The sequence below is a fragment of the Caretta caretta genome, chromosome 9 (genome assembly GCF_965140235.1).
Source record: "Caretta caretta isolate rCarCar2 chromosome 9, rCarCar1.hap1, whole genome shotgun sequence".
NCBI classification, from domain to species: Eukaryota; Metazoa; Chordata; order Testudines; family Cheloniidae; genus Caretta; species Caretta caretta.
The window spans coordinates 43,731,678-43,752,178 of record NC_134214.1 but is presented as its reverse complement, the minus strand read 5'-3'; the positions used below and the strand labels follow the sequence as shown (position 1 = coordinate 43,752,178).

At 42.3% G+C, this 20,501-nt stretch overlaps 1 protein-coding gene across 4 annotated transcripts in view; it reads right to left on the bottom strand.

Annotated features, from left to right (window-relative positions):
* Positions 1-20,501, bottom strand: part of LOC125642570 (glypican-5-like) — a 610,585-nt gene that overhangs the window by 429,995 nt on the left and 160,089 nt on the right. For all 4 annotated transcript variants that reach the window (XM_048864161.2, XM_048864160.2, XM_048864159.2 and 1 more), the window contains exon 3: positions 19,377-20,071. In XM_048864161.2, coding sequence (XP_048720118.1) covers positions 19,377-20,071 — 695 coding nt within the window. The remainder of the gene's footprint in view (positions 1-19,376; positions 20,072-20,501) is intronic.

Here is a 20,501-nt window from a genome sequence, read left to right as displayed (position 1 = left end):
GTGTTTGATATAGTTCCTTGAACTCAGCATCAGCCATGCCTGTTCACAACAGACATGCAAATTACAACTACAGCAGGCTTCCAGAAATGTCAATGGAATTTCCAGAAGTTCCTGGTTAGATTTCCAATCCAGGTTAGAGTCTCTTGTGGGTAAAGACTCAGAATCAGATATTCATTTCTGAATGGCCATCTGAAGCAACCACACAAAATCAGGAATTTAAATCCTCCAAGAATGAGCAGGAGGTTTTTGACAGAAACAGAGACCTTTTTCACCTTCTAGATCATCCCAGGCAAGAATGATGGAAAGGAATTATCTCCAAATTGAATTTCACACATTCCAGTTGCAAAGTCTGACAAACAATTAAGAGGTTGAGCAGAGATTCTAATCTGGGCAAGAGGGAATAACCAGTCACAGCAAACTCCATCACATCCCAGCTGGTAACCAATGCAGAGCTCCTAATTGAGATAAAATTTTCAGCAATGAAGTTAAAATGATTGTTGCTGAGAGATGGCAGTTAAAAAGGGTGTACATGAATCTAATGGCTCCTTTTACTGATCAAGAACTTCACCTATTTATACATCAATTGAAACTGAATAAGGCCCCTGATCTAGGTAATATCCACAACAATGTTTGTATCTCATTTTGGGCCAATCATCAAACGCTGGCAGCTTTGATTTCTGAATCATTGTACCCAGGATTGTTGCATTCCAAAAGCCATCTGGTGAGAGCAAAGGTCTTAGCTGTTCCCAAGCCAGAGAAACCACTGTCAAACCCAAAGAGCTACTGACCAGATTTCCCTACTGTGTATTACCTATAAACTGGTGGACAGACTAATCCTGATGCAGATTAATGAGGCAGCCAGTACTATAATACTATACAAACTTGGCTGCCTCACATTTTGGCTGGATTCAGGATGGGATGATGAACCCAAGATTAGGTATCTCGATTCAAGACACAGAAAATGTATGGAAAGAAAATTGATGCAGTCCTTATTGACCTAATGGCAGCCTATAACATTGCGTGGCACACTGGGCTGAATGCCAGTGATGTGGTTCATCTGAGAAGTGATTAGTAACTGAGGCTTCATCCTGCAAGCTGGGAGAAAATCAGTCACCTTAAATCTCTCCACAGTGGCTCTCCTTTTGTTCAATATATACACACATGACCTTCCTGAAATACAGTCCAAGAAGTATGTGCTGATGACATCTGTATTTCTGACACTGAAAATTATTTCTATAGGAATGAAGGGAATCTCAGCCAAGACATGCATACTTTTGACCACTTAGTCTCCATTGCACGAATTAATTCTTAATGAAACCAAGACAGTGTCAAATCTTTCTAGTTAAACAATTGTCTTGACAATTGTCCCATCTTTATCCATGTATGACTGTTACTGCCATTCCAACCAGTCATCACATACAGTACTTGGGAGTATTTAACCGTAGCCTGACATACCAGCCTCACCTGGAACACTTGAAAATGAAGATCTTTTCCCCATACCACCTTGATACAAATAGTATCGGGATCCTGCTGGGGAGTATACCCTTCAGTCCTTTGTACATCTGTATTAGCACTGGTATTTGTGCCAGCTGAATACTGCTCTGTGGGTTCCGGTGCCACACTCGCATTTTTGACAAAGGTGAATTCGGCAACCCGTGTTATTAATGGCTGCTTGAATGTTTGTATGTGCTTGCGTGCACAGTTCCACGAGACCGTCAATGAGATACTGTTAAGTCTTCCCGGAGAGCTCACAGATGAAACCAACCTATTCCACCTCTGTTTGACTGATACCCCATTCTCAGACAGGAAAGACACAGCAGTACCAACTTGAAGATCTGCTCATAATCAGGGGAGGAATCCCTGACCAGACATGGAATCTAAAGATCAGAATAGTCAGCATTTGGCACAGATTCTGAAAGAAATGTCTTTGTTTAGTCAGATTCTAGTAATCTTAGAATCTGTAGCTGACAATGAAGACCTGAACAGCAAAAAAGCTGTAGCCACACCCTAAGGGTCAAATCCAGCTTAATTTACTCACACTGCAAGTCCTGCTGATGAAATCCCATTGAGTTTTAACAGAGAGAATAGCTGTGCTTTGAAGTGAGATCTCAGGGAAGTTGCTAGGGGATAATATTTGAATAACCCTTATGCCATTTCTATGCAACAAGAATGGGATGCTTTAGTGGGCATGTGTGATGGCATACACTGCCCGTATTCACACCCTACACACTATTGTAATAATCTTTGAACAAGGTAGGCCTTGTAAGGTATCATTTGCAAACTCAATTTGCTGGTCAGTATTGTCCTGATAAAATATGTGTGGGAACTTTGTATGTAAAGTTATAAGACTCCCCTGTATGATGTCATTAACACATGTTCCAAATCCCACAGCCCTGCCCAAGCAGAAGCCTGCAAACAGGTGTGTTCTAAACAAAGGAATATGTGCCTTAATTTGCATGTAAGCAGTAAACAGAGTCATGAAGCAGGAATGAAAAACAAAGGAAGCTCAAACAGGTGGAATAAAAAGACAGCTGGGAACATCCTTCCACATAGACTCTGCCTCCTGGTTTTCAGCTGGAAATGTTTTTCAAGAGGGGGACTGAAACTATAAAAAAGGCAGGAAAACACCCCAAGACTCCCTCCCGCATAGCACATTGCATTCGCTGCACCTGAGGAAAAAAAAGGAAACAGCTGTTGGACTCTGGGGGTGTAGTTCATGACCTGAAGAGTTTGGTCAGTCATCTTGCTGAAAGCATGTGGTGAGAAATTTTGCCTGAATGTAATATAGTTTGTTAAGTTAAAATGCTTCCTAGTGCCCATCTTTATTTTTCTTGTAACCATTTCTGACTTTTATGCCTCATTACTTGTACTCACTTAAAATCTCTCTCTTCGTAGTTAATAAACTTGTTTTAGCTAATCAGTGTGTAATTTAAAGTACGAAGGTAAAATAAGGCTAGCATATATTATTCCCTTAAAGGAATTATGGACTTAATATATTTGGACTGTCTAGGAGAGGGCTGGGCAATACAAAACATACATTTGTGGGGAAAGTCTGAGACTGGGAGTGTGTTGGGGTCACCCTGCACTATAACCAAGGCTGAGACAGCCAGGATGTCACTGGCAGGCTGCATTTACACAACCACATCTGGGAACGACCTGCTAGCTGGTTGTGTGCAATCCAGGTTAGACACTACAGCAGCAAGGCATTGCAAGGCACCCCAAGTTACAGAGCAGGAGTGACAGCCCTCCGTGGGTCTGGATTGTATCCCAGTATGTCACAGGGTGCTTGGTCAATGTGTTGCCTACATTTTGCCTAGTGCTTTAATACAATGAATTCCACCTTTGAGAGATGTACCCTGTTTACAGAGCATGTTTAATTGGCCCCAAAAGGGGGGATGACATTTTGTGACAGAGTGAAGGGGGTGAACAGGTGAGCCTGCATTCTCACCACTCAGATGTTAATTAGTTCCCCTTGAAAAAGGTGGCGGGGGTAACTAGACAATCAGGCTGGCCAGCTGGATGGGATAAGGAGCCAATAACCCCATTGGTGCCAGGGTTCCTATTCCTGCAAGGATCCTACAGCTCCCTCTTTTTGTTCTGTGTCAATACAGGGGTGTTGGTGTCCTTCTGCTGTGGCACCACATGAGCAAGAGGAGGGGACAGAAGGGGGGCACTTCCCTGGTGAAAACCTCCAATTTCCTCCCAGATCCAGGGCCTCATCCACCCCATGGCTTCCTGCTCCTCCAACTCTTGCTCCCTGCCAGTCATAATTTTCAACTATTTCCTGAAATACCCTCTCCTGCCATCACTATGTCATTGCATGCGCCATCTGATTCCTCACACGCCATCCGTCTCTCTGCCTCCCATCACAACCTGATTTTACTGTCAATTGGCCTCTGCAAACTCCTCAGGGTGGGGTTTCCCAGGATGTCTACAGACAACCACAGTACCCATCCTACACTGACTATGTAACCTCCCTCCTAGAAACTTAACACTGTTCCCGTGCCACAAAATTCTAATATACCAAAAAGTACTCCTTTGTTATTACTAGCCTCTGAGTTCCCAAGCTCTGCCCCTTGTGCTGTCTCTCATACAGCCTGGCTGTTCTCCTTGTCCCGATTCAGTTTAGTTCCAGCACCACACAGACGATGGGGTGATGCTGCTTGCTGGCTGAGGTCTTACGGGTGCAGCTGGTATTTTTACCTTCAGGCCAGTTGCTGGTAAAGACCATTTTTATTTCAGTTAATCAACTTGATGTTGACATAATTACTTGACAGTGAAATAAAAAACAGGAGGGAAACCAATTTCTGGCCAATTATACAGAATAATTAAAATATTTTTCATTACATGGAAGAAATATTTGGTACAGGTAACAATGTTAGCTGGGGCAGGTGGGGGAAGAATCACCTCATGCTGCTTATGGTCCCAAGCTCACTTGGCCACCTAACGCCAGCAGATACAAATCCTGCACCCATAGATTCATTATTGTCCTTTGGCTCCTTTTACTTCCTTAACCCAGATCCTCAGCTGGTGTTTCAGTGAATTATACCATTTTACACCAGTTGAGGATCTGGGTGGCTGACTGGACCATTTTCATTCTCCAGCCCTGCAATAACATCCCGAAGGCCTGGATTCTCATGCTTCTAGCACATGCTTGTCCTCTCCAAGGTCCCTACTACCAGCCTTAGTTTGGTTTTCTCCTGCAGCCACAAGGCTGTTTCACCCTGGTTATCCCTAGCGCTCCTTCTTATAGTCTGGGCTATTATAGATTTTGCTGTCCCCAGCTTTTATCACAGTCTATGATAGGCTGCTCCTTCCAGGACTTCCTTTTACCTTACATCTAGAGTCTATACTATTCTAGACTCTCAAGTAAATCAGGACTCATCTATACCTCTTGCCAGTGGTTGAAGAGGATAAAATTTCTCCCCAAGGCTGATTTTAAAAGGTCTTGGGGCATCTGGCTTAGCTGGACTTTCAATGGCCAAGAAACAAGCAGAGGCAGGAAATTAGATTCCTTCAAGTGAGAAAAATAGCATATCCACATTGCTTAAATCTTTCCTTGATGACAATGAGATTGAAAACTATTCATACCAGGTCAATTTAAAAAAAAAGAAGCTTTAGTTTGTAATGCTACATAATTAGAGCATCAGGAATGGGGGAGGGAGGAAAGAGGGGAAAATGTTCTTAAATATAGGTTCTGCTCCTGCAAAAAATCTAAGATAAATTAGATGTGAATTCAATGACAAGCCCATACAAACAACTTGAGAATGTTTACTATTTGAATTGGCAAATCTTCTATGGGCAACCAAACAGTTAAAAAAAGCCCTAAAAGACCTACAAGAATTAGCTGTTGCTAAAACAATTTTATGGTCCTTTCCACTTCAGTGGAGGTAGTTTGTATGGCTGACTGGAATCTATTCAATGCCGTCAAACATCTAACACTCCCATAGCTAGACGCCTTACAATGAATAACAAGCAGTCTAGCTGCCAATATGCTGGAACTGCATTTTTCACCAGGGACTGGACCCCAACCCAGCAACACTCTACCTTCATTGTCTGAGGCCTTGTTAATTTATGAGACCAACAATTAACCACAACAAACAGAAGTGCCAAAAATTCCAAACTACTGCAGCTACAGAAATCCATTATTTTTAATAAACTACAGCAGCCTTAAAAAGAAAAAAAAGTCAGCTCCATAAAAGATGCATATTTCTTTTTGTGTGTGTGTGTGTCAATTGATCCTCTGTAATATAGAGTAACACGCATATATTTTCAGTGGACCACATATACGACTCTGAATTTTATGACAATAACACCAAACAAAATACAGAAGAAAAGAAAGGACACAAAGAACAGAGCAGATGCAGTTTTGTGGAAATAGTAGACATATTTGAGTCATGCTGCTTAATTGTGATTGTTCAGGTAAATTAAATAAAATTGCATCTATTTCCCGATTGGATGAGCATTCAAGCAATTCTGATGAGAACTCTCCCACTTACAAATTCAAAATTATTTTTTTGTGAAAACTCGTACATTCCTATCTGAAATTCACTTTCTGCAAACATTTGTGGCAGTAACTCCTGATTCAATTAATATTTCTCAAAACAGAGTGGGAAATGAATGAAGCAAATATACGAAACCATTCAGATGACTAATTTCCAGAAAAGTTTCTGTAGTATTCAGGGTTCAAAATGCTTGTAAACCAAGAAAATAATGGCAGTTAGATGATAGCTACCAACAAATCCCAATGAGTGTTGGACACCTAATTCCCTTGGGGGCTTTTGAAAATCTCTCTTCATTATTCGACTATCACTGCAGAATAGTGTCTTAACAAGTATGTAACACAAAAACAAACAAAAAGCTTAATGTTGATTTAGAAGACTGGTTTACATCCAGGGTGAATACCATCCCTGACCTTTAGTAAAAAGCTCAGTCATTCCATTCTGAGGGGTTCGTGCAATACCCGTGCAAAAGAGACTTCACTGTGTAACCCACTGGTGAGCGTCTCACACTTCCCTCCTCTGTGCCTGATCTGCAGAGAATTTCAGGCTGTAAAAGGCTCATTTAGTCTTGGCCCTTTAGCTCAAGATGTAGCAGCTAATGCTTTCAGTTCTGGACATCCCTGGTGTGTCAGCCAAGCTGGTAGCTGTTACAAATTCATTTAAATAAGTTATTTCGTTTTAATAAGCAGAACTTACAGGGAAAAAATTCTTGTTCCTCATAACTCATATGTGGGTTCCTCACTTGGAGCTGGCCATTGCACCTATTTCCTGGGCTCTCAGGTTGTTCCTCAGAAAGAGAGGCCTCAAAGAATTGCAACATTAGTTCTTTTACGGTATCCCTAGTGGGTGCCCTCCCTGTGGTATTGCATTAACATATCATTCACTGTACATTTCTATTGTTCTTTTCAGCTATCTAACTTCAAGAAATTAAATGTGATATTTTAGCTACATAAACTGTGGTTTCACACTTGTTGACAGCTGATGTTGATCCTATGACACTGGTAAACTTTCAGAAAGGAAGCACCCAGGTTCAGTTCCTGGTGTTCTCCAGTCTCCACAAGTTGTTTTATGATACTGCTCAATCTACTTACCCAAGTAGTTAGTTACTGACCATGAGTTACCCTTCATTGCTATGAATTCACTTGGCAAAAAGTTATTTCACAGTACTGCCATTTCCTCTTCAAATTTATAAAGGTACTGTGCAGTCATCTCCTGCTGCTGTATGTTTGCTAGCTTTTTCTCTACACTCAGTTATTTTCCTAAAAGTGACTATTTTGACAACACTGTCTTCTCCTAAAATTGTTTCTTCTTTTCTGCCCCGATTGCTTTCAGACCATCCAAATGACTGTCTCCAAAAACATTGGATCCTTTTCTGAATTTGCTTTAAGAAACTTATTTCATTTTGCACTCCAACTTTCTGCCATCCAGCAGGTTCTGACTCTGTAGCCAAACTAATACCAGTTCTCTAATTCAGGCATTTCAGTTTCTTTAAAAAGACCATGTCCCTTGAGGATAGTGCTGGAAACCAGAAAACGTTCCTGAGTTCTAATTCCACCTCTGCTGCTGTTTCACTGTGTGGCCTTGGACAAGTCACTTTACCTCTGGGTTTGTCTCTCCATCTGTAAACTAGTGATAATACCTACCTACAATAAGTACTTATAAAGGGTGTGAAGCCACCAGGAGGTTGGGTGGGATTGTACACAGGTGGCTAGCCTAAGCCACTGCCCGTGCCTCCGCAGTCACACTGCTGTTTTTAGGCACCAGCTTGACCAGTTAGCCCATGTACATGCATCTTCCCTGGGAACTACACCTCCCAGCTGTTGTGTAGACGTACCCTGACTGTGTGTTTGTACAGTGCCTTACACAATGGGGCCCTGATCTTGGTGGAGTCTTCAAGGTGCTATTATACTGCTAATAATGAGTGTGGAAATGCTAAATATTATCAAGATGATAATCCTCAGGCCATAAGCAGTAAGGAGACTTAATGGAATTCATACGCTTAGCTATGTGCTACTGCAATGAAGCCAGCTCTCTCTGTAGTTTCTTTCAGTTTACATATCTCTTTAAACATTAAAAAAGCTGCAAGGGCCACCATTTTTCCTCATCTTTTTTTTTCCTGTGACACCTTACAATAGGTCTAATTGATTGCCAGATTTGGAGTCGGGAAAGAATTTTCACCCTGGTCACATTGTCAGGGACACTGGGAGTTTTTCATCTTCCTCTTCAGCCTGGGTGTGGATCTGTGACAATCAAGGACCAGACACCCCAACGGGAGAACAGGCGGGTCTGAACCCCCAAAATAAGCAGTTGAATCAACTGGCTGCAGACAATGTTATTGTGTACAAAAATATGTCAAGGAAGGTCTTCTATGACAGCTTGTAATGGCCTGAACTTGATGGTCACTAGGAGATTTGTATACAGGTTATGGTTATGAATACAGGCATGTGTATACGTATAGAAAATTGTAATTGAATCTATACTTTAACTACACCATCACCTCACAGCAGTGTTGTGAATAAATCAGGCAGTAAGGGCACCTACCAGGCCAGGTGTTCACACAAAACCGGCCCCAAGCAACTAGCAATGTCCAACCAGGAAGAGACAACGGTAGACCATTCAAGTTAATGGGAAAACACCGAAACAACTTGAAACTGAAAAAACAAACAAACCCAGTTTGGGAAAGCCCCCTGCTCCATGTAACCATGAATTACCATAGGCCATGTCTACACTAAAAAATTAGGTTGATCTAACTTACTTCGGCATGCAGCCAGTGTAGTTATTAAATTACTTGTGTGTGCACATGCTTGGCTCCTTGCACCAGCAGTTTGCATCCTTACCAAAAGCACTTGTATTGATTGTACAGTCAGGGTGGGACAGCTCCTGAAAGCCAGTAACAGTCAATGTAAACTATGCTGTGTCTATACTGACACTGTGTCAACCTAACTACATTGACATTGACTCTATGCCTCTCGGGGAGGTGGTCTTATTTAATCAGCGTGGAGAGGCACTTATGTTGGCAGGAATCAAATTTAAGTGACGACTCTTCCACAGAGAGGCTGACACAAGCCAGCTTACGTTGACCTAACCCTGGAGCGCAGACCAGGTCATAGCCTGAGAAAAAGGAAAAAACTTGCAAACCCTGTTAAAAGGGAAAGGGTTCAAAGTGAAAGCCATCCAGAAACTGAGAGCCAGCATCTAAGGAGGGGGTTGTCTATGAAGCACTGGATCCCCTTTAGGACAGAGGGCATGCTGGGAAACTATTCACAGGCAATAGGCAACTTGCATTGGAGAAGGGAATTTAGCTAATGGAGAAGTGTTAAGCCTGAGAGGTCATCTTTATGTTTGTTTTCTGTGTCACTTGTCTGCGTTTGCTTTTTGTTACTAGTTCATCTTTGAATCCATGATTTTTTTATTAAATAAACTTTTTGTTTATTTTTATCCCAAGCATGTGTCTGTTGTGCAAACTATGTGGAATGTGTGTACCAAAGTGAACTCATAATTGGGTGCAGGTTTCACACCTTCAGGGGTGATGAACCATAGGGAAGAGTCCATGTGGCTGGTAGTTAAGTACTTAGCGAGATGGATTTGGGGAGACACGGGACCAGAAGGGACTGCTGAGGTCACCCTGCAAGAAGAAACTCTTTCAAAATATTCATTTGGCCAAGAAGAGGAGAATTAACTGACTGAAATCAATAATAATGCCTCCACATATAAACTTGTGTATGCCATTATTAAAACATACTTATTTTTTCCTTGATTAACTTTAGTATGATTGGTATTGGGGGAAAATTGACATAGCTTACAGAGCTGTAAGGGTACAAATAGCAATATAGTTTCTTTCAGTGAGAATATATCTTGGTCTACATTCTCTTTTCTATGGGTAACGATGATACAAAGTTAAGTCACAATGGTGGTAAACATTACTCCCACTAATAAGTGTTTGCAGGATGGGAATCTTATACCACTGCAGTAAATGAAATGTGCATCTACACAGTGCTAGCTTTCTTTCACAAACTCCAGAAGGGGAATGGCACAATGATGTACTTCATGCATGTTCTAGAACTTCTAAATTCTTCCTTGAAGGGTGCTTGCCATGTGAAGTTTATACAATCCAGATCCTGTGTAATTCTTTTAGACAGCAGATGGACAAATTATCTTTTTTGTGTGTGACTTCTGAATTAAAATCCAAAAATGATTATCACCTTTCACATACAGCCCTGTATATCAGGCATTCTCCCTAGCGGTTTCCAATCTAACAAGACCTTTTTATTTTCCCTTTGATATTTTGGGAAGTAATTAATCTGATCTTAAATGCCTCGCTCACTTATACAAGTTCTATCTGGCTTCTATTCTCTGGGGTAATCTCTGGCTGGAGCCACAGGCCCTTTAAATTGCCTACAGAGCCCTGCTGCTGGAGCCCTGGGGCAGTGGCGGCAGGGCTCCGGCAGCTATTTAAAGGGCCTGGGGCTCCCCAGCTTCTACCGCCTGGGCCCTTTAAATAGCCGCTAGAGCCCCGCCGCCGCTACTCCAGAGCTCCAGCGGCTATTTAAAGGACCGGGGCGGTAGAGGGAGCTGGAGCCCTGGCCCTTTAAATAGCCCCCAGAGCCCTGGGGTAGCGGGGGCTCCAGAGGCTATTTAAAGGGCCAGGGCTCCAGCTCCCTCTACCGCCCCGGTCCTTTAAATAGCTGCTGGAGCCCCGCCGCTTCCCCAGGGCTCCAGCGGCTATTTAAAGGCCAGGGTGGTAGAAGAGGGGAGCCCCGGGCCCTTTAAATAGCCCCCGGAGCCCTGGGCTGCTGCTGCTACCCCTACCCCAGTGTGGGGGGCACTTACCTTACAGGGTGGGCTGGGGCTGGCTCTGACCCCCTCAGCCCCGCCCCTTCCGCCCTAGGCTCTGCCCCTTCCGGGGGCCAGAGCTGGCCCCAGAGTACCGGTAAGTCACTGGACTTACTTTCCCCCCTGCTTGTTTCACTACAACCTCTTCGCTTCTCCCCTTCCGTCACTGCTGAAGTCAACCCAATCTCATCTAAAATACACCCAGTCTTCACTAGATCCCTTGTCAACCTCAACTATCCACCCCTCCTGCTTTCTTATTCTTGTTCACTAGGCACCCGGCGTAACTCCCACTGAAGTCAGTGAAAAAATTCCCTTTGACATTGGAACGGCTCCTATACCACCCCTACCAACTACTCCATTTTCCACTGGATCTTTCCCTAACACCTTAAAATTGCCACTTACATGTCAGAAAAATCCCTCATTTACTAACTACCATCCTGTCTCCATCCTCATTTTTCCCCCCTTAGCTCTTTTCTCACAACTCTCCTGGCATAACCTCCCTAGCCACTCTCAGCCCCTCTAATTGTGCCTGTCCTTCTCAATTAACTCAGGTCACAGATCCCTCTGCCTTCTCATAATACTTGACCTATGATCAGCTCTTGATATAATGATCACACTCCATCAGGCTTTCTGTCAGCTGTGTATTTTCTGTGTTGTACTAAAGAAAACAAATCTGGCAGATCCTCAGAGGGAGTAAATCAGTAGAGCTACACTGAAGCCAATGAAGTTATGGCTCTTTGTGTCACCTTCGAATCTCCTCCAACCTCTCTCCTATACACCAACTTCAGGTATTAAATGAGAAGAAGAAAACACCCAAGTATCCATATAAAATCTTCATGAAGCACAAAGAACAATCCAGACATAGGAATATGTGTGTCTTTCCCACATTCTATCAACTTCCTCTTTCTAAAAATAAACCTAATATTGCTGTACAAATCAACACTTTTGAACCTTGGATTTTAAGACCCTGATCCTACAAAGAAAAATTTATGGGTGGACCAGTGAGCCTATGCACAGTCCTACTGAAATTAATAACTAGAGCCAATAAATCCACATTATTTCAATTTTACAATGACATTCTATGAGCAAAAACCTGCATTCCTTATGAAGGGTTTGGTCTTCCATGCTGCTGAATGCTACTGCAAGAAGTGAAGAGCCAAAGCACTAACACCCAGGTGTGACCACCCTGCACAAGATCCGAAGGGGTTAAGGTAGCCAGGTAGGCCAATTAACTGCCCAGGCTGCATCTGGAGGAGGAGCCAGGGAGCAGGGATTAAATAAAGAGAGGGGGCTCAGCTGGACAGGAACAGGAGGGGCCCATATAAAGCCCAGTATCTGAAAGTGGCTGAGGGCTGAAGGGAAGTAGCTTGCAGTCACTCCCTAGGTGAAGGGAGCTGTGTTTGGGACTGTAGCAGGGTGGTCACCCTGCTCCTCCCCTGAAGGGGTTAAAAGCAGTCCTGGAGAGGGCTGTGGCTGGGTAAAAGGGATTAAGAACAGCTGGGGAAGCTGAGTGAGTAGGGGCCCACAGCTGTGGCCAGCTCAATCAGGGCCCAGCTGGCCCTTATAAGAGGGCTGTGGGCAAGAAGCTGGAGGAGTCTCACTCTAGCCCTGGCGTATGAAGGACTAGCTAATTCTCGGAGCAGCAAGGAGAAGGTGCCCAAAGTGGTGAAAGGATCCTGTGATACCAGCACTCAGCATTTGCCCGACACTTATGCAGAGAGGTTTGTAGATAGTATAGAGAAATATTCCTGGTGCTCAGCAATGTGAACAAACCTGTTGACCTCACTGGGAAGCTTCTCAAAAGGCATAAAAAGCAGTTAGGTGTCCAATTCCCATTAAAAACCAATGGGAGTTCGGCTCCTAACTCATTTGTGTCTTTGTGCCAATGAACTGAGCAGTGATGAGTAGCAGCATTAGAAGTTATAGGGGTTTTTTATTTTAAATGAGAGCTGATATTTTCATGTAATCACATGACTCCAGCAGTTGCAGCTTTAAGAAAAACACCAAACACAACAGCTGGCAACTTTGCAAGCTTAAGTGCTTAAATGCAATCCAGTGATTGCAAATGATGCACTGACCCGCCTGTTTTAACTTGCTTGGCTGGTTCACTCAAATGTGCTTAATGGCTGCACTCAGAAAAATCTGAGAAGTGGGCAGTCAGCCATGAGAGCCAGCCACTGGCACAGAAATGTGTCCAAGGGCTCTAAGAAAACATTATATTCACAGCAAGCAGCTCGATACTTCCCAAGATTGATGAGACACAGAGTCCTTGCCAGTCCACCAGCCTGCAATGCCTACCTTATTGGATTGTGAGCAGAAAAGCCACCATGGCTCAGCAGCCTGACCCATGAATGCTACAATGCATTACTTATCAGCATTCACACAGGATCAAGCTGTCAGGCAAAGCTTCTATTGAAGTCAATAGGTGTTTTGCTGGAGATCAGTGGGAGTTTTGCCTGTGTAGAGACTGCAGAACTTTGCCCTAGACAAATTTTACATTTCTAAAGGCTGTCAAATATTTTCTACTTCTATTTTCAACTCCTGAATATTAACAGAACTCTCCATTAAACTGTCCGGCCATACTCAAAGGGCCAGATTGCATTTAGACTTGTACAAGGGCATATGTGTGGGACGAAGAATACAAGGAGCCTTAACTCCACAGAATCCTGACCTCCCCTGGCCCAATGGTCCCCACATCACACACCACTCTGCACCTGCAGGACGGAGCCTGACTCCTGGTCAGAGTTAATACCTTCTTGGCCAGTACATGAATGGATGCAGATGAAGGATATATCTGTTTTTGTTTGTAATCTACACAGATGCTATTAACTTTGAGCAATGACAGAGAAAGAGAGTACCATCCTTCAGAACTCCAGGTCAAACCTCCATCTAGGCAAGTTCTCCCTCTATGTCCAAATGCTGCATTTAACCTGTTTAGCCTAAGTCCATCCCAGCCCTAAAATCCCTTTGTATGAGACCGTGTGGAGTAGGTCCCATCTGAGTCCCATGAGGTTCATGAGTGATTGGTCTTGGGACCCACCTGGGCAGCCCCACCCAAACCTCCTCCTTTCCCAGTGGTTCTACAGAAAGCAAATACACAAGGGTCTGTGGTCAAGCACAGCATATTCATCTGGGAAAAAAAATCTATCTATATTATACTTATATGGTCTCCATTACTGTAGTACCTGAGCATCTCACAATCCTCATGGTATTTAGCCTCGCAGCATTCCTGTGAGATATTAAGTGCTATTATCCACTTTTTACAAATGGGAAACTGAGGCACAGTGAAACTAAGTGGCTTGCATGAGGTCACACAGGAAGTCTACAGAGGAGCAAGGAATTGAACCTGGCTCTCACAAGTGCCCCAGGCTAGTACTCTAACCACTGGACCATCCTTCCTTTCAGAACCAGCTACAAATGAGACAGGGTAAAGTAGTGGTAATCTGGAAGGAAAGTGAAAGGCAGACTCAAGAGAAAAGCAAATGCTAATGTTCCCAAAAGGGGAGAACCTCTAAATTACCACTACCTTACTACTTTACACACTCAGTTCATAGGCCTTTAGCAAATATTCTCTTCCCTGCCAAAAATATTATATCAGACTGAACACTCCAAAGGTGATGGCAGAAAGATCAAAAAAGGCATAAGGTCAAATTCACTCTAAATCAATGGAGATGCACTAGGGATGAATTTGTTCCATCAGATTTTAATCTCGTTAGCCCCAGCCGCAGAACTCTCACTCACCTTGGTGAGTACTTACTCATGAATCATTCTGGTGGCATCATTTGCAGTTATGAAATGTACGTATCCATTTGTATGAGTAACTGTTCACCAACGTGAAGAAGGATTCCACAACCAAGCCCCTATCAGCCCCCCACAAACAGCTGCAATACCACCTTACTTTGATTTCTTTCCAAGAATTACTAACCCCCAAATGGATAAACAGCAGCGAGTGTGGCATCCATTCATCAATGCACAAACATTTGCTTAAGTTTCACTGGAGTAAACAGAACTATGCATGTGCTTAAAGTTAAACATGCGCTTATGCACTTTGCTGAATAGGAATTGATTAAAAGCACATTTTAAATGCTTTGTTGAAAGCCGTTATTTCCTTAATCATCATCTTTGAGGGAGAGTGACCTTTTATTGACAGTGAATGTGGGAATTTGGCTAATCCCTGGATAAGAAATTTGTGTATAGTTCCCACAGTTGCCAGTGGGCAGCATGCATTTCAGTCCTGCTTCACCTCAATTAGCATTTTGTTCAGGGGTACCTTTCTTCCACCTTGCAGGAAATAATAAAATGTATTGATGCATGAAATACACGGACTGAACCAGACAACGAAGGTTGATTTTAACTGTCTAGCTTTAGAATGACCCCCCCCCCAAAAGGGAGGGGGAGGGAGAAGAGGAAAGCCTCACTCAAAGTGATATCAAGAGTAAACAAGCTAGGTCTACATATCTGGCACCAGGAGGCAGTCAGCATTCCTTTCAATATGACACACAATTAGATTCCAGCAGACGAAACAGAAAATAATTATTATGATTGCTGATGCTGCAGCCCATAGCAGACTCGCATTAGTTTAAGTAGCTGGGTGTATGCCAGCCTCCTTGCACAAATGGCAGTGCCTGTTCTATAGGAATCTGAAGAGAAAGAGAGTACTAATAGCTTAATGGTGACCTTTCACACATGCCATCCAGGTGAATCCGACAAGTCTTTTGGCTGTAATGGAACAGATCACTATAGGCCAGTCTCAAGGAAGTTACGCACCATTCATGCAAATAGATTTTTTTGCTTACACATATGAAATAAGTTTCTCTTGAGTAAAAAGTATAGTAAGCACTTTATTGGTTTACTTAACCCTTTCCCCACATGGTAAAAAATAGCCAGCTTTCCATTATTCATTTCAGTTAGCCAATCAGTTAATATGAAACTTTAATTTTTAGCATGTAAGCTCCATGTGGCTATTTCAAAAATTGTAAATGTTTCCTAAAAGAGAATTAATTAAAGTTGGCTTAGGATAACAAAGTGACAAGTAGTGCTCCGTTTCTGGATTGAGCTTTCCATGGTTAGAGTATTTACTACTGAATGAAATACAGTGTTTGTTACAGACATTGCTGTTGTAAAAGATATACATCTCCTTGTTTCCTGAAGCTGAAAAATAAACTTCATAAATATGAAATGATCACTACATAGTGATATAAAAAGGAATGGGAAGTTCATGTATGTGAAAGCATGTTTCAAATAAATAAAATAGATACAAATACTGTCAGAGCAGCAAAAAGGAGAATGAGTGTATTTGAGGAACAGGCCCTAGGATTCCAATCAGTGATCACACAGCTGGAAGTTCTAAAATGGTAGCCAGAACTCTTGTCCATTTCTTCTGAGAAACTAGCCTGACTAAAGGAAATAGAGCATAACTGGGCTTAATCTTCTGTGACAAAGTTCCTGCTCTACCTTGGTGGGTCTTGCACTTATTGGCAGATTTGCTCGCCTTGGAACTTCACGGCAGCACTCAGCTTGGCCATTTTTCTGAACCCACAGTCCAGGTCGACGACTCCTGTGTCTGACCAGAAGTTGGGAGGATTTGGGGGGAACCTGGGCCTGCCCACTACCCCGGGTTCCAGCCCAGGACCCTGTGGAATGCAGCTGTCTAGAGTGCCTCCTGGAACAGCTGTCCGACAGCTACAACTCCCTGGGCTACTTCCCCATGGCCTCCTCCCAACACCTTCTTTATCCTCACCATAGGACCTTCCTCCTGGTGTCTGAGAATGCTGGTACACCTCAGTCCTCCAACAGTCCGCGTTCTCACTCTCAGCTCCTAGTGCCTCTTACTCCCAGCTCCTCACACACACACCACAAACTGAAGTGAGCTCCTTTTTAAAACCCAGGTGCCCTGATTAGCCTGCCTTAATTGATTCTAGCAGCTTCTTGATTGGCTGCAGGTGTTCTAATCAGCCTGTCTTAATGGTCTCCAGAAGGTTCCTGATTGTTCTGCAACCTTCCCTGTTACCTTACCCAGGGAAAAGGGACCTACTTAGCCTGGGGCTAATATATCTGCCTTCTATTACTCTCCTATAGCCATCTGGCCCGACCCTGTCACACTTCTAAGTAACAGTTATCTCCTGTAACTAATCATGAAAGTTTTAAACCAATATCAGACTGCATGCTTACTCAAAATACCAGAATGAGCTCTGTCACACAAATATAATCTTACCCTACAGAAACCTGAAAACTAAACTGAGTGGAAGACAGGATAACATGAACCGCAGTATACTTTTCATCTTCAAAACACACAATTTCAGCCTAAAGAGCAGTCCACAAAATAATAAAGAAAAAGAATATACAGCCTTCTTCGTACACTGAGATTCCCCTAGTGAAAGCAAATGAGAAGATCTTTGAAAAGAAGAATAAAGAATTCCATGTAGTTATCTAGTTGAAATCATCTGGAAAGTTGAAGGAAAACGTTTAAGTTTAATGAAAGGAAATCATGTATGACTCAGATGAGACACTCACATTAGGATTAGCAGAAACTTTCTCAGACTGAAAGACACTTCAAGGCCCAACTGTGCTTCCACTGAAATCAAAGGCAAAACTCTCATTGACTTCAAGGTGCAGGATAAGACCCTAGATTATCTGATATTCACCTGCATTGTGTATTTTCCCCTCCCCAACATTAAACGTCAGAATCACAGCGTGCTGATTATTGTGCTGACAAATGCAATGCATTATGACATAAAAATGCATGCTAAAATATAATAGTTCCTACAACAAATGCAATGTATGTGTCAGGTCATTTTTTCTGCAATAGTTAGAAAGCCTAAGTTTGCTCTCATTTACCCCCTTGGAAGTCAATGGTGATGCATGGATCTGATTTAGGGGAGATTTTGGTCTATGTACTGTAATTCTCCTAGCGACCAGATGCACCTCTTATACAATACATGGAAATATACAAAGTATCTTGATCACCGTATCTACCTCTAATTTATCACAACAATGGCATCAGGATGGAGGAGTGGAATGGGTCTCTAACACTGATAATTTGTTCTTCAAGTATCTGGGGTATGGGTGGAGTTTTTTTTAAGCATACAGTGCTACCATGGACTCATCATCAAATGGAAGGAAGTTCCATGGCTCACGCACACTGCACAAGATGCCTATGAAAACACCATCATGGATCATTCCATGAACACAGACAACCTTGTCCTAATGTTCTGAGTTTATCCTTGGATGCCAAACAGAGCAGCAAATGTCTCCACAAATTCAAGCATGATTGACAAAAGAACATTCTTGAGCTTGAGACAACATGGACCATAACAATGCCTCTAAGCATGCATTAAACAAATGTTTTAATCATATAGTATATTCTTATTTTTTTTACATTTTCATTTGTGCTCTCCTGTCTTGCCTTATTTGTTCAAAATTGAAAGTGTTGATGAATTTGATATCTTTACCATTGCTCTAAACTATAAACACTTAGGTTTGCCATGCTGGCATGTCCATCTGGCACAAATTTTCCTGGTTTGGAATTGCATTCTTTATGCCTCCCCTTTCTTTAGTCTCTCAAGTATTTTCCCCCTAAATCATATGGTAAGCCAAGTTCAGCACAGGAATTAACCTTCTAAAGTTCTGCAACTCATTTCCTTCTCACTTGTTCTCAGTATGGTTTCCTTCTCTTCTAAGTCAAGGGGATCAATTTGAATTTTCCTAGATTAGTCTCAACCCTGTTTTGAGCACAGTTGCCATGATTCTTTATTGATGGTGGTGTTGGACTTCATACAAGTTTAGCCAGCTGCATCATTAGTCATTTCAATAATTTCTCGCCCAGCTTTCAACAATTTATCAGAAGGCTTGTCAGTTATATGTTGCCATTATTTATTGTGTAATTCTAACACCCCTAGCTCTGCCTCCCTAATTCCACCAGCCATACAAAATAGATCCACTATCAGCATATTTTTAGCCTTCACTCATGTAAATGTTGTACATTAAATAGCCCTTTTAATAATCTCACTACTCTTCCATTCTCCATCCATTTTCTAGTCATTGTCATCATATCATGTTACTGTTTCCCTCTCCCCGCCTCTTTCTTGATTTTTTTTCTCCTGATAGCTTGATATTTAGCACTAAAGAAAGTGCTTTTAGGAATTCTTAGCAAATAGAGTTATTTACACTCACAATCCCACTTTCCTAAATACCCCACATTGGAATCTCCCTGTCCCTTTTGTTAAAAAATCCCCAGTTGGTAGATAATTTCTGAAAATGTTGCTAGGAGTTCTAGCATGCAAATGTGCAACTGAAGTCCATACATTGACCAGATTTGTAAAGTACTCTAAATTCTCTATTTAGCAAATTCCACAGAAAGTCTACAATTTTCTTCATTTCATTTTAAGTCAGTCGCTACCGAATCCCATAGTAATTATCTGTGATATATGCATGCACTATTGACAAAGGTCTTGTTGGCTGCTAATTGATGCAAAAACATCAAATGATCATCAAATAACGAAAGCAAAAAAGTGAACTTCAAAACAATTAAGGAGTACTTACTGTGGCAGAGAGTTGTGGCCCATTCAATTGTGCATGCAGGATGGCTTCATTGATTGAATTCCTGATTCCCAGAAGTGCAAGTTCCAGATCATGCGACCCAGCCATTTCATTAGTCAGATATTCCAGTGCGGAGATATACTCCCTCCATTGAGTATCCAGCTCTGACACACTGGCCAAACAGCCCCTCATTACATTTAGACAATATCCCACACAAGGTCTGATTAGTGTCAGTCCTTGACAATGTGGACAGTACTGCATCTTCACGAGCGCTTTGCTACATTCCTTTGTAATAGCTGCATGTTCAGTTGTGTTTATCACTTCAATGCCCAAATTGAGGGCCTGGTTTAGCATCCTACTTGCCCAAAGAGATTTTGACAGCTCTGTAACCACTTCGTTAGAATAACGTCCAAAGGGATTTATGTCTTGTCTTGTTAGTCGTAGACACTCGGTATATTCCTCTGATAAATCTATAATTCCAGGGTTTATTAGCCGACTGTAAACCAAAGGAAAGAGACTGTCGAAGAACCGTAAAACTGCATTTTCCACTGTAGTCTCAGCACCCAAAATATATAGAGAGAGGTCTGTAAAAAGTTCTTTGACAGGCTCTGCAGCTTCTTTTGCCATGGCTCTGTAAGCTGTCTCAAACAGGGAGGTTGTGTGATTCTCTGCAAAGCGAAGCAATGACTCAAAGGCCTCTGCAAAACATAGACACGTTAAAGGTTGACAGAAAAGTGGTTTATAACTTATTGATGCACAGGGACACTGATAATAAAATTATATGTCTCTGGCAGATTGCCCCAACAAGATTACCAGATTCTGACTATTTAGTGCCTGATCCGTAGCCAACTGAAGTCAATGGAAATATTCCCATTGGTTTCAATGGGCTTTGGTTCAGGCCCATGAGCAATACTTGGCAGGGCAAATCCACACAGCTTTAGAAGCTGCCATTGTATGTTGGCAGGTCCATTTGGTACATTTCCAAAGCAACACTCTTTTTGACCAATAAATGACATATTTCCAGTTTACAATGAACAGTCTGACATTTTAGTAACAAGTACAAGTGAACCAAGAAATCAAGCATCAAATTCCTGAATCGGCAAAAACCCTTTCAATGCAACCTATGTC